This window comes from Sinocyclocheilus grahami, unplaced genomic scaffold (genome assembly GCF_001515645.1).
Source record: "Sinocyclocheilus grahami isolate Dianchi unplaced genomic scaffold, SAMN03320097.WGS_v1.1 scaffold455.1, whole genome shotgun sequence".
In the NCBI taxonomy this organism is placed as follows: Eukaryota; Metazoa; Chordata; class Actinopteri; order Cypriniformes; family Cyprinidae; genus Sinocyclocheilus; species Sinocyclocheilus grahami.
The window spans coordinates 811,679-825,975 of NW_015505634.1; the positions used below are offsets into that span (position 1 = coordinate 811,679).

The 14,297-nt window shown below is 35.9% G+C and overlaps 1 protein-coding gene across 1 annotated transcript in view; it reads left to right on the forward strand.

Moving 5' to 3' along the window:
• The window catches only part of LOC107552644 (uncharacterized), a gene marked incomplete at its 3' end in the record, with an annotated part of 31,571 nt that overhangs the window by 5,115 nt on the left and 12,159 nt on the right, over nt 1-14,297 (forward strand). Inside the window, exons 4-9 of the mRNA XM_016234579.1 lie at nt 1,794-1,855; nt 4,130-4,256; nt 6,651-6,890; nt 8,374-8,463; nt 12,987-13,250; nt 14,139-14,280. Of these exons, the coding sequence (XP_016090065.1) occupies nt 1,794-1,855; nt 4,130-4,256; nt 6,651-6,890; nt 8,374-8,463; nt 12,987-13,250; nt 14,139-14,280 (925 nt within the window). The remainder of the gene's footprint in view (nt 1-1,793; nt 1,856-4,129; nt 4,257-6,650; nt 6,891-8,373; nt 8,464-12,986; nt 13,251-14,138; nt 14,281-14,297) is intronic.

Consider the following 14,297-nt stretch of genomic DNA (forward strand, 5'->3'; position numbering starts at 1 on the left):
ATATATATATATATATATATATATATATATATATATATATATATATATATATATATATATATGTGTGTGTATCCATTCTTCACCACAAATGATTATGCAATCATTCAAATTTTACTCAGTCTTAGGTGTGTTTGCATTGTTTTTATGAAATAACCTACTATCATACTAATATTACTATTTCCAGATGACCAAAGCACACTGCATGAAGTACTGTATCCCACAATGCAATGCACTTGAGTTGACCTTCTACTTAAAGTGTGATGATTTTATTATAACTAAAATTGGCTACATTTGTTTTTTGACTCATATTTAACTACTGTTAAATAAATATGTAGGGAGGCCAACCAGTTGGAGTGGAAAAAGGAAATGACGTGCTGTACAAAAAGTTGATGCAAAATCCAAAAATGGTGTTTTATTGGAAGGTGCTAAAATATTTACAGTGCAGGAGAAAACAAAAATAAACAAAAACTGTAAAAAAGAAAAGAAAACAGCAACAACGTGCTAATTTTGGCTAAACCAGATGGCCCAAGTTTGCAACCCTGCTCAGTATTAGAGTTCACAATCAGAACTGAAATCCTTTCAGCCATCACGCCTATTTATAGGCTGAAGCCCCACCTATAGAGCCTACCAACTATGTACAAACGTTTTAGGTTGTAATGATCAAATTAAAAAATATAAACACCCAACACAACACTAAAACCTTCCAAATAGGTAAAACAACAACCATTAACAGGGGAAGAGTTTAACTACTAATTAAATAGCAAAAACTAATTTTTCCAAATCCCCTCCCCCTCTGACATCACACCAAAATGGTATCTTCCACAGGAAGTGATGTGGCTGTCGCTTTAAAAAAAACAGATTAACCTGCATTATGGGTTTGGTTGAACAGAGTGTGAACCGGGAAGTTTAACTACAAAAAAAGGTTTGTGGCAAATATGTGGAAAAATAAAGGTAATTATCATATGAATTATTATGTGTTCTGGCATTCTGTTATTTTTAGAAAAATAATAGCAAACTTTAAGGAAACTATCAAGAGTTGAAAACTATAACAAAACACAGCAGCAACAAACTTTAGACTAAACAAAACAAAAACTCCATAAAACTTTCCTGAGGTGTACACAGATGTTAATAATGCCGGCAATGCACAGTATCAGTGATATGGGTGTATGTTTGTAAGTCCAAGTTTATAGAGTCACCAGGTTAACCTGTGACAAAATAACTACTGTTTTGTAATGTGTACTGTTTTGCACTATTTTCAAATAGTAGTGTTTAGTAAACTAAAAGGTATTCATTTCCTAACAGAAAATGTTCAATAATTTGTGCAGATGACAGAAAGCAAGACACACAATGAGTGTCGTAACAACAGCAAAGCATATCATGTTTGCATGTCTTTGCAAGCAGTGCTAGGAAGTTAAATGTTTGGTTTTACTCTACATTGTCATTGTGTAGCATGTTCTGGTTTAATATGGATATCATTTTAAATTTAGTTTTCTTCATAATATTGGAGAAAACATTTTTAGTGAAGTATCTCAGGGACTAAAAGATTATTGTATGTTAATTAAAAAATAAATAAATAAATAAATCTGGTAAAATCTTTGTTTTTTCTCTTTTACTTGGCTTTTATTTTGGGTTTATGTACCCCTTGCATTATTGCAACTCAGTTGTTGCCACGAAGATAGCCTTAGATGCTGATATGGCAATACAAATAAATAACTAAACTAAGCTCTTCATATTGGTTATATATGACATTTACTGTATATGTATACCATTTGATTTATTATTTGCTTCTGCAGATTAGGCACATAGATGAAGAAGAAGCCGTTCTGCAGGACAGACTCTATGCTGTGTTCCAGCGGTGCGTGAATTTCTCTACATCCAATCTGATGTGAAATAATCATTAATCTGTGTTTCCAAACTCATTTACATTTTGCTGACATTTGTGAGGAGATGTAATATACTCCACATTGTATTGTCTCTACCAGTGCATTCTGGGTAAGTTGCCAAAGGCGAGGAAATCTGTCCGTGTCATTGGACGCAAAGTACCATCAATTTCATCCTGTTCACTTCAGTCTGCAGCCCTTTCTCTCTTGTGCTCTCTGTTTCAGAGTGTCAGGCCTGCAGGCTCGGCTGTGTTTAAGTTTTTAATAATTGTGCAGCACCACACAGACTGATCTAATGAAATCAGAGCTGTTAGTTGGACACTGGTGCAGAGGTTTGTTAGATGACCCTCTCTATGTTCTCTCATATCAACACTGGATGGTTGTTACTCAGATGAGACGTCTCTATAGGATCAGGCCCACACCACCCACATTTACTGAAAGAATACTGTGGCATGTCTGTTTTTTAGCAGATTTCCAAAACAGTTTCTTTGGCTACGTTCACTGTCGATTTTTGGGATTGACAACCGCATTTTCTTTACAGGTGTGAGTCTCGAAATGTCCCATTCACACAGCAGATTACAGTTGTGTTTAGAACACCGTCAAGCCCGTATTCCTTACCAGTAACCATAGCGACAGTGACCAAAGTGAAATCAAAGATGGCGACGTGCATAAAACTGAAAGTCTTATCACTTTTATCTTATCACTTTTATCTTATCACTCTTATCACTTATCATCCGTCAAATCTCCATTAACCGACAGCAGCCTTTAAATTTGGGTGGAGAGCGGAGTATGAGTCACGCGCAGAACACAATAACTGTCGGGAGCGGCTCCGGTGGAAAACTTCTTCTTCTTCTTCTTCTTATTTTATGGTGGGCTGCATCCAACGTTAAGGTGCATCACCGCCACCTATACTGGAGTGTGGACCAGAGTGACTAACAGAACTTTATATATGTAAAAAATAAATAATAATAATAATTTTTATAAAACACACAAAAAAAACATTATTAATAATAAAATAACAATTATACTTTATATTCTATGTATTAGCCCAGTTTCCCTCAAGAATACAATTAAAGAATTATAATTTCCTGTTTGACCGAGTTTTTGCTTTGCATCTAGTATCTCCTGTGGTGTCCTTCTGAATATTTCTCTTTCTATAATATATTTTTGTCAGTGACATAGAACATGTTCTACTGATTCCTCCTCCTGACAGTACTCACACAGACCTGTGGGGTGTTTTCCAATGAGATGTAATGTCTTATTTAGTCTTGTGTGACCCAGTCTTAACCTTGATATTATATTTTCCTGTCATGTCATCCTCATCCTTCCCACGTCTTTCTGGCTGGTATAAAGATGTCTGCCTGTACTTCCCTTGTTCCATTTATATTGCCATTTACTGATGATTTTACTTTTAATTATTGCCTTTATTTCTGCTTTGCTAAATAAAATGTCTATTGTATTTTCTTGCTTGATTGCTTCTTTTGCTAATGAATCTGCTGTTTCATTGCCTTTAACTCCCCTGTGAGCAGGCACCCACATAAACGTAACCACTATATTCAAATTATGAAGTCTGAAAAGAGTTTCGGTGGAAAACTGACGGGATCTTAACAATTTCAGGTGACAGACACGCAGCTCATTTCTCTGTCACTGTAAGTTACCGAAAACATGTAACACACGGTAAACACGCGTTTGCGCAGCTTTCTCTCGCACTGTATGACGTGACAGACAACTAGTTGTCCAGTCCTGTTCTGTTCACACAGCGCGTGTGTTCCGAGAATGCAGTTGTGAGTCCTGAAAATTTACAGGTGTGAGTTCGGTTAGAGAATGCGGTTGTCACACCCGTAAATAACAAATAACCGAACTGTGTGTGAACGTAACCGTATTAAGGACTCAAATACAGGACTGACAACCATATTCTGCTGCTGTGTGAACGTGGCCTTTGTTCAAGATAGAAACTTTCAGTGGCAGTATTGCAGAATATTATTTTATCTGGTGTGGTCTTAATGTCTGATATTATTTTAAAGTTTTTTTTTTCGTTAAATTTATGCTAAATGTAAGTCGCTTTGGATAAAAGCGTCTGCTAAATGACTAAATGTAAATGTAAATATAAATGCTTACTCTTCTATTGACATCCTCTATTAGAAAGATGCTTATTTCTAATAGAGGATATGTATTTATTTATTTATTTAAAGATGGCATGGCATGTCCTCATTTAAGATAATTAAATATGTATCCATGTATATCGTCAGGGCTGAGAATCGCTTGCTGAATTCTCTGCGTCAACGCCAGGCTGAGGTCGTCAACCAATATGGTGAAATTATTGAAGAGACCGAAAACTCAGAGCCACTGGGCATTGAATCTGACCTCCACTGGCAGGTACACTCTCTCTCTCTGTCTTTCTGTCTCTCTTTCTTACAATGAACATCTCTGTGCCTTGTCAGAAATCAGAAAACCCCAAATGTGGACTGTCATAATTCATATAATTTTAATAGATTACGTAAATGAAGGTTCAAGGCAATACTAATTGTGGAACAATTGCCAACTAGTAACAACTACTGTAGCAAATATTGCACTGCACTGTACTTGAGTTTATCAAGAACGTTATTTTTCCTTTCAAAATGTATCACTTTTTCCTATAACATAGCATAAAGATTATAAATTAAATATATAGGCCTACTGATGTACACTATTACTAATGATACAAACCGCAAGAGACACTTGCCTTGTTTGAACCATGTGGTCGTAAAATACTTTGATGTCACTCCCTTGAAGTAAATAGGATTTAAGAAAGATCAAACCATTATTTTAAAGGCAGAAATGTCACAACATAAAAAGGTTGAACTGCAAGTACAAATTCTGCATTTTAGTGAAGCCCTGGTATTTTCATTTCAAATTTAGGTAGAATTTGATTCTGTTTGAACCCATTAAAATGTAATGATGATGAATAGGAACATGCAGATTGGCTGATATTATAAAGAAAGAATAAAAGGTAGAAATAAAATCAATGTTTTAAATGTTGTTTTGCATTTTAGACTAAATAGAGCTGAATCAAATATCGTGATTAGGTTAATGAAATCCGTCATGGGGGCACACAAATTGCACGTTTCATGAGAATAAGCAAGGAATTAAAGGGTATGAGAAGAGGAAGCCACACCTAAAGTTTCTGACTTGACCAAAACTAAAGGAAGATGGCAGTAGCCAATGCAGCTTGTTCAGTTGCGTGTGAGATGTTGTTGCGAGGTTTTGCATTGTAATGACCTCTGTAAGAGGGCCTCAACAGTAGCGGCAGCAGCCTTGGTTTGCAGACAGAGCATCAGCTTTGAGGGAGGCAGTAAACGCAGTGAGATTGTAGTATAATTCCTCAGCCTGGCATCCGTGCCCCCCAGTCACTGTTCCATTATCTCTCAAATTGCTGTGTTTCAGAGAGATAAAGATATTTTATGGCTTGCTGACTTGAAACAACCCGCACAGCCAGAAAAGCAATGGCCGACCTGCCACGCATAGTAAATTCATTGGTAAATGACAAAATCTTTGTTTATATGACATTTCCAAAATTACAGTGGCAGATGAATCTCAAATATAAAATGTCACATTTGGCATGCAAAACTATGAAAATATATTTCTGTACAAAATTCATGGAGGCATTTAATTTAGAACGTGTTTAATAACTAAGCCTGCCTGCATCGGTAATCCTGCCTTCAGGACTCAAAAAGATTGTCATATTTATTCACTAGCTGCCCCCCCCACCACCCTTCGTTCTCACGCCAAAAATTTTAAGGGTAAATGTTCATTGTTAATTAAGATTTACTAATTAAAATGAAAATAATTAAGGAGAAAGCTTAATCTCAGAATATTAGGCTATACTTAGAACGAAAATAATTTTTTGTGTGTTTATTCATGAGTGTGTGTGTGTGTGTGTGTTTTTTTTTTTTGGGGGGGGGGGGGGGTGTTTCCTGTTTGCAATGTTTTTTGTCGATCTGTCAGTGAGGTTTCAACGAAAGCCGGCCTGCGTGCCAGAAAGCGAGGGATGAGAAGTGTAAAGGATCTGGCGAGCTGCTTTGATGTAATCTAGGCGAGTGTTATGGCGTTACACCACTTACGCCACAGTTGCATGTATATAGAATGTATACTGTGCACAGACTGTAAATATTCTGATGAGTGGCCGAGTACATTTTCCACAATGTGCAGTACACATCAGAACACACTGCATACCATAATACCATATTTGTACTTGACCTTCCATTTCAGACGATAACTCATCAATAGATGACTCAACTAACAGATGACACTCACATGCAACGTGATGAGGTCATGTGCAATATAGCATATTACCTTATTTTTTATTGTGAAGCAATGCATCAAATAGTAGCCTTTTTATAATATTTTATAATAATTTTTATAATAGCTTTTTTCAAATAGTAGCCAGTATACTGCACATACTTAATGTATACTGGGCAGTTTTTAATAAACTATAAGCCAGTATTCTTTTCTGATCATGGTCTCTGTGTATCCTCTTAATATAAAGAAAAGCCAGTTCTATTTGATTCTATTTGAATTTGTTTCAGGGAGTCATGATCTCATTCCAAAAATAATCTCAATTCTGCAGGGTGCATATATTGGTAACGTTAACAAATGTTGACAAATTCTTTGTAAATATTCAACACAAAGCTGTAAGACAAAGTAGAAATTAATATTATTTTCTGTAAAGTTTTCTCTCTTACTCTCTTCAGGTCTTTTTCACATAGTGAAATATTTCATTCTCCTGTGTAGGTGGAATGGACTCGGACCCCAGAGCCCATAGAGGTGCTTGTTTTGTGTTTGAGGGCCGTGAGAGAAAAGCTGCCCAGAGGTCTGTACTCACTGAGCGTGTCTCTTCAGACTCAACTGGGCGGCCGCACACTGCGCTGGTCCTGTCTGCAGGAGCAGCAGTGGGTTGGAAGAACAGAACCCGTGGAACACCAGGGCCGATACTTTGACATAGAGCTCAACATTAACCAGAGCCTCTACATGGTAAGAAAACCCCAGCAAACTGCCCTCCTGAGGCACTCACAGCACTGCAGTTTATTTAACCCTAACAACAAAATGGCTAATGTTCAAAGAACCGATTTAATGATTGTTGATATGAGTGGATTTATGCTACATTAAAGCGCACAGCAATCAAACGTCATCACCTTTACGTTAGAAATTGTGGGATATTTTACCACTATCAATCATGGGTGCTGCTCAGACGTCTGTCATTGAGAACATTTGTCATATTTTTGTCAGAAGTAATGAGTTTTGAAAGCATATTTACATTTGTTTTCCCGGTTTAAAAAATGCATTTCTCCCCCCCCCCCGTTATTTTATTAAGATGTTCTGTATTTTTTGTAGCTCACCAAGATATATTATTCTAATTTAAAACAATGTTTTCTTATATATAATAGAATTTATATTTAGTATAGCAAAGCTAAATTTTTTTCAGCAGCCATTACCCCGGTCTTCAGTGTTAGATGATCCTTTAGAAATCATTCTTATACACTGATTGGTGCTCAAGAAACACTTCTTATAATTAGCAATGTTGAAAACAGTTGTGCGAACAGTTGTGCTGCTTAAAATTATTGTAGAAACCATGATACTTATTTTTTTCAAGATTATTTAATACATAGAAAGTTAAAAAGGACAAAAGCACAAGCATTTATTTGAAATACATTTTTTTTAACCTTATAAACGTCTGTCAGTTTTGATCAATGTATAGCGTCCTTTCAATAAAAAAAATCCTTCAATCAATCAATAAAAAAACAAAACTTACTAACACCAAACTTTTGAAAGAGCATATTTTATTGCAATATTGTTATGTATCACAAAGCATACATCAAAAAGCTTTATGAAAACAAACTCACACTCACTTTTAAAGGGATAGTCCACCCAAAAATGAAAATTCAGTGAAATGAAATGAAAACCACTTTGATACTAATCCATATGAATTCATATGGACTACTAATCCATAAACCATATGAATCAATCGCTTTATATGATGAACAGATTTAATTTAGGCACACACACACCAGTTATGTAAATATGTGAATAAAAGCTTAAATATAGGCTGTTCATCATATGAAGTGACCAAGCAAACCGTGTTACGATCTCTTAATAAACTTTTTAAGCATCAAAGTGGTAGTTGTGTAGAATGGAGGGACAGAAATGGCTCTAATTATCAGACAGGACTAAATTCCAGAACAGAACCATGCTATTTTTTCTCTCTGCGGTTCCACTTCAGCTATTGAATATAGAGTCAGAATGAGGCTTATGAAATGTGATATTAAACAGTGAGTGTGTGTATAGGAGTGGAAAGAGACTGTATTAAAAACTGCTGCTGAAAGCTCAAGGTTTGACTTGAGGGACAGTCACTGTGAATAAAACAGCTGCTTTTCTAACATGACATTTAGTGTGTGAACGCAAATCAAATTTATAATTCATTATACAAGAGCTGACGGTGCGCTGGTCCTGTCTGCAGGAGCAGCAGTGGGTTGGAAGAACAGAACCCGTGGAACACCAGGGCCGATACTTTGACATAGAGCTCAACATTAACCAGAGCCTCTACATGGTAAGAAAACCCCAGCAAACTGCCCTCCTGAGGCACTCACAGCACTGCAGTTTATTTAACCCTAACAACAAAATGGCTAATGTTCAAAGAACCGATTTAATGATTGTTGATATGAGTGGATTTATGCTACATTAAAGAGCACAGCAATCAAACGTCATCACCTTTACGTTAGAAATTGTGGGATATTTTACCACTATCAATCATGGGTGCTGCTCAGAGGGGCCGTCTGTCATTGAGAACATTTGTCATATTTTTGTCAGAAGTAATGAGTTTTGAAAGCATATTTACATTTGTTTTCCCGGTTTAAAAAATGCATTTCTCCCCCCCCCCCGTTATTTTATTAAGATGTTCTGTATTTTTTGTAGCTCACCAAGATATATTATTCTAATTTAAAACAATGTTTTCTTATATATAATAGAATTTATATTTAGTATAGCAAAGCTAAATTTTTTTCAGCAGCCATTACCCCGGTCTTCAGTGTTAGATGATCCTTTAGAAATCATTCTTATACACTGATTGGTGCTCAAGAAACACTTCTTATAATTAGCAATGTTGAAAACAGTTGTGCGAACAGTTGTGCTGCTTAAAATTATTGTAGAAACCATGATACTTATTTTTTTCAAGATTATTTAATACATAGAAAGTTAAAAAGGACAAAAGCACAAGCATTTATTTGAAATACATTTTTTTTAACCTTATAAACGTCTGTCAGTTTTGATCAATGTATAGCGTCCTTTCAATAAAAAAAATCCTTCAATCAATCAATAAAAAAACAAAACTTACTAACACCAAACTTTTGAAAGAGCATATTTTATTGCAATATTGTTATGTATCACAAAGCATACATCAAAAAGCTTTATGAAAACAAACTCACACTCACTTTTAAAGGGATAGTCCACCCAAAAATGAAAATTCAGTGAAATGAAATGAAAACCACTTTGATACTAATCCATATGAATTCATATGGACTACTAATCCATAAACCATATGAATCAATCGCTTTATATGATGAACAGATTTAATTTAGGCACACACACACCAGTTATGTAAATATGTGAATAAAAGCTTAAATATAGGCTGTTCATCATATGAAGTGACCAAGCAAACCGTGTTACGATCTCTTAATAAACTTTTTAAGCATCAAAGTGGTAGTTGTGTAGAATGGAGGGACAGAAATGGCTCTAATTATCAGACAGGACTAAATTCCAGAACAGAACCATGCTATTTTTTCTCTCTGCGGTTCCACTTCAGCTATTGAATATAGAGTCAGAATGAGGCTTATGAAATGTGATATTAAACAGTGAGTGTGTGTATAGGAGTGGAAAGAGACTGTATTAAAAACTGCTGCTGAAAGCTCAAGGTTTGACTTGAGGGACAGTCACTGTGAATAAAACAGCTGCTTTTCTAACATGACATTTAGTGTGTGAACGCAAATCAAATTTATAATTCATTATACAAGAGCTGACGGTTTATTGGGATAAAAATGATGTACAAAAATGATGCTGTGAAACCAGAATTCCAGAACTCAGAACTACTGAGAAAAAATAAATAACGATATGCTTTTAAGGAACTATCAATGCTGTTCAGAGCACTAGTGTTAAATATTAAGTTAGTTCATGGGAGTGATGCTTTAGCGTTTAGCGCACATCTTGTTTTCTGTCGCCTGTGTATGAGGAAGAGCTGTAAAGAAAGAAGATGAAAGAAGACCTATAAGTTGATCAATGCACTATATGTCAATGGGAGACTTTATTCATTTTTATTGATGATTTTGATTAATGAGTTTTAGTGTTACTTTAAAAAAGAGAGAATAATCTAACAGGCTTTTTACAAGAATAAAGTGATAATGTTTCGAAAATGAAGCTCTGATATTATGGGATCTGAAAATCTCGAAAACTTTATTCTCAAAATAACTTTAATCTTGTAAGCTTACTTTATTCTCATAACTTTATTTTGTGAAAGGCCTATTGTGAGATTATTCACAAAACATTGCAATTTTTTTCTTGCAATATTATGACTTGATCCTCAAAATCAGTTTTTTGTCCGTACACACCTAAGACGGAAATGATCTTCAAAACTAAGTTTGAATGGAGTCTGTGTTAAGTGGTTTGGGCTGAATTAATTCCAGAAGTTTAGACCAAACCCTCACCAGAATGTTTGTTCAGTAGTGCCTTCCGAGCACTGTAAATAAAGAACCTAAAAATGTGATCACGATCAATAAATAAAGCACCTAATCTAGCATGCGCTTGTGTAGTCAGGCCTATATCTGCAGACAGAAGCGTCTGACACAAAGGAAATAAAGTGGGCCGCTTTAACTGAATACTCCTCCTCTCTCATCCAAAACCGTGGGCTCTTATTTGGCAGGCAATCGTTTAGCGCTCCATTGAGATTGTCTAGTGTCAGTCTCCTCTATCCTCTACCAGCTCTTATTTATAGCCAATCCTGTTGCTGTTGATGTTTATGTTTCGAAGATTTCCATCAGATTTGTCTGTAATTGGCTCATTTGCTTTTCGCAGTTGCCCACATTACCGTGCGCTCTCGCCTCGTCTGTTTTTCTCAACAGCTTTCGCAGAGGAAACGAGGAATTAACGTTAGTAGGAGGAAAGCTACAGCTCATCATGTTTTTCTTGAGTGGCTGGCGCGTAGAGATGCTCTGGTCTGATCCATCTTGCAGATTTGAGTCTTTCCTTCAAGTGGGATGTGAAAGATGTGATGGTCCAGGCAAGGAAGCAGAAGATAAGAAGAATCTTTCGCTGCTTTGCCAATCTGTAGTCTCAGTCTCATTTTCAAATCTCTTCATTCTGTTGTTTCATAGCGCTTCCATCTAAAGACAAAACAGTCATTTAATGTTAAAAAGCAGAATGACACCAGCAGTCCATGAGGGAAATGCACTTAAATGCACTTTTTTTTTTCAATTTTTGCCTTCACATATTTGCGTTTTCTCTTTTCCCCTCTTTCTCTTGTGGAGTTTGCTCAGTAAGCACAGGTCTGTTTTGAATGAAATCTGATCTCTGTGATGCTTTAATAGATTCCCAGCATGTAGCAGTTGTACCTGAGAACTGACACAGGCCTAAAACACAATGTTTCAGCCATTTCATTGTGTTTTCACTCTTTCCTTTTTTAATCTCTTTTTCTTTGCCAATTGATACAGTCAGCAGCGTTCTTGCTTATTTTTCAGTGAATTAAGCGTCTGAAACATTATTCAATATGTATAATGAAGGAGATTATGGCATAAATTTGAGGCCCGATGCAGGGAATCTGTGCCATTTTTTTTAGGTGTGAGCACAAAGCGATTAGAAGAGAAACACATGATGAATGTGATAAAACAAGTCTTCTCCGTTTTCCATTACTCCTAATGGAGGGATAGAATATTCCTGGAGTGACTGATGAAGTCAAGCACTTCTTTTTGTCAGTTCATTTTTTAAAGGTCTGTCTCTTGCTTGATGGGTAAATAAGGATCTCTGCATGTTATTCCTCATTCCACGTTTTCCTGATATACCACACTTTTCCTTAAATGTGCCTGGTTTACATATGTTCTAGTGATGTCACGGCTGTCATGCTGGGATCATCACACGCTGGCGCTCCTGCTGAGATGGCTTCCTGAAAGCAGCCATAATCACATTCCGATGTTTCATCATCTAGGTTCAAACTTTAGATCATATTAAACACATTTACATCTTTAGCTAGAGAGAGGAAATCGGGGAAATTAGACACAAAATATCCATTTTGTAAGAGAGAATTTACTCTCTTTACATTGCACCCCTTTTCTGTTTTACTTTATCTAACGAGTAGTGTTAAAACCGTTAGCTGTGTTTTGTGTGCCACAGTGAAAATTAGAGGATGCTTTATTTTAGACTATTACAAGAATATATAGCATCAGTGAAGGGTGCTTAACTTTCCAAAACTGTTGTATGTCCAAAAAAATATTTTTTGACTTTTTTTTAATCATTTTTAATGATTTTTGTTTACCTGTTACATAGGAACACATTCCCTGAATTTATTTTTCTTACCTGAATTCTAGCAATAATAATAATAATAATAATAATAATAACAAATACAAATTAAACATCAATAAAACACTAGATTAAATGTTTTGCAGGATTAAATGTAACAGGGTTGCAAAATTTGAATCATTAGGGGCTAGCTAATTTGGGACCACACTACATTAAATCTATAGTTTTATTGAAGTTATTCAACTTTTTTTAAATTTTTTTTTTAGTTATTCATTTTTTAAAGAATAAGCTTGCATCCTCTCTGTCTAGTAATATATTTAAAAGTTGTCTATCAAAGATTCGTTAGCATTTGCAATACCTTGATTTCATTTTGTGCTAAACAAACAGAGTAGTGTTTAATTTTTGTAATGCAAATTATTTTAATCAGTCGCTTTGGTCTTCTCTGTGTTAAATGTGCTAATAAATCATTTTTACTTTAACCCTGAGCTCTCTTTGTCCCCTTTTTTTCTGGATTTGTTTTAAATGATAGATTTAGATTTACTGTAGGTATTGTTCCCTTTTTGTCTCTTCCAGGTCTTGCCTGCATCATGTGATCTGTTACCATCCAGTGTGTTAGTGTTCAAGCTGTTATCTCTGCCTGGAGATCACAGTCATGTGAGTTCTGTGGTGGGCTGGGGTGCATTTCCCGTCTGCGACTGCTCCCTCCAACTCTTCAATGGCAAGTTCAAGACCCCTCTCTTGCGTGGCAGTCCGGACCCCTCGCTCAACCAGTTCCGCAGAATTGAGCATCTGCTTTCCACTGACCTGGACAACTGGCTATGCAACCTCTACTTCCAGGTACATCTTTAAAGGTTTACTTTTATGAAGATACTCAACAGTCTAATAATTCATACTATAAATAATATAATAATAATAATTATTATTATTATTATTATTATTATTATTAATTCCAGTTTTATTGACTTTATGTTGTAATTGATTTAAGCTAATAAACCACTATAGTTACCCTAACTGAACTCTGTAAAAGACTCTGTTTTTGGAGAATAGTGCCTGTTTTGTATATGTGAGTGTGTGTGAGAGAGTGTAAAGGCTCTAGCAAAAAAATTGGAAATTGGAGCCAGGTTGTAAACAAACCACATCTTTACTAAACACATCCAGATACATTTGAGGAGAAGCATTGATCCTGTAACTCAACCGCTTAATGAAATTAAAAAGCAGAGCAAAGGCTTTTCTCAATCTAATGCATTCATATAATTGGAAAATATTGTGTGTAGTGAGTGTAACCAATTAATATATCCTTATGGGATCTGCACTCCACAAAAAGTTCATACAAATTGTACACATTCACAATCCCATGATTGTTAAAAAAATATATTTTGGCTACTTTGACAGTTTGACACATTTTACCATGACAGTCCCAGACAGTTAAAGAAACAACAACAACATTAAATAAAATGCAAGTAAGAATAGTTGTGCAAAGGAGTGATAGCAAAGGAAATTCACTTATCTGTATTTAAAATGAAGGAGAAACACTTCCCATGTCTTTTTTTTTTTGATGTCAAAGGCTGTGTCCAATCAAACTACATTAATTCTGGGTTCTTGAATTATCTGGGAACTGAAGCAAAACCAGTCGAGAGCCACTGCTGTACAGCATCTATTTGCCAACTGTCTTATAATGCCTTACATAATCAGTCTTTGTCAATCAGTAGACATCCCTCTGTGCAGGTGAAGAGACTCCCGCGGGGCAGCACCGGGGTGCCGGAGCACAGCTTCACCCTGCAGATCCCTTCTCACCCCCAGCTGAGCTCCAGCCAGGGGCTTCATCCCCATCCGGACACCTCCATCCGCTCTTCTGCTTCTCTGCCAGGTAGGACTTCTACCCCC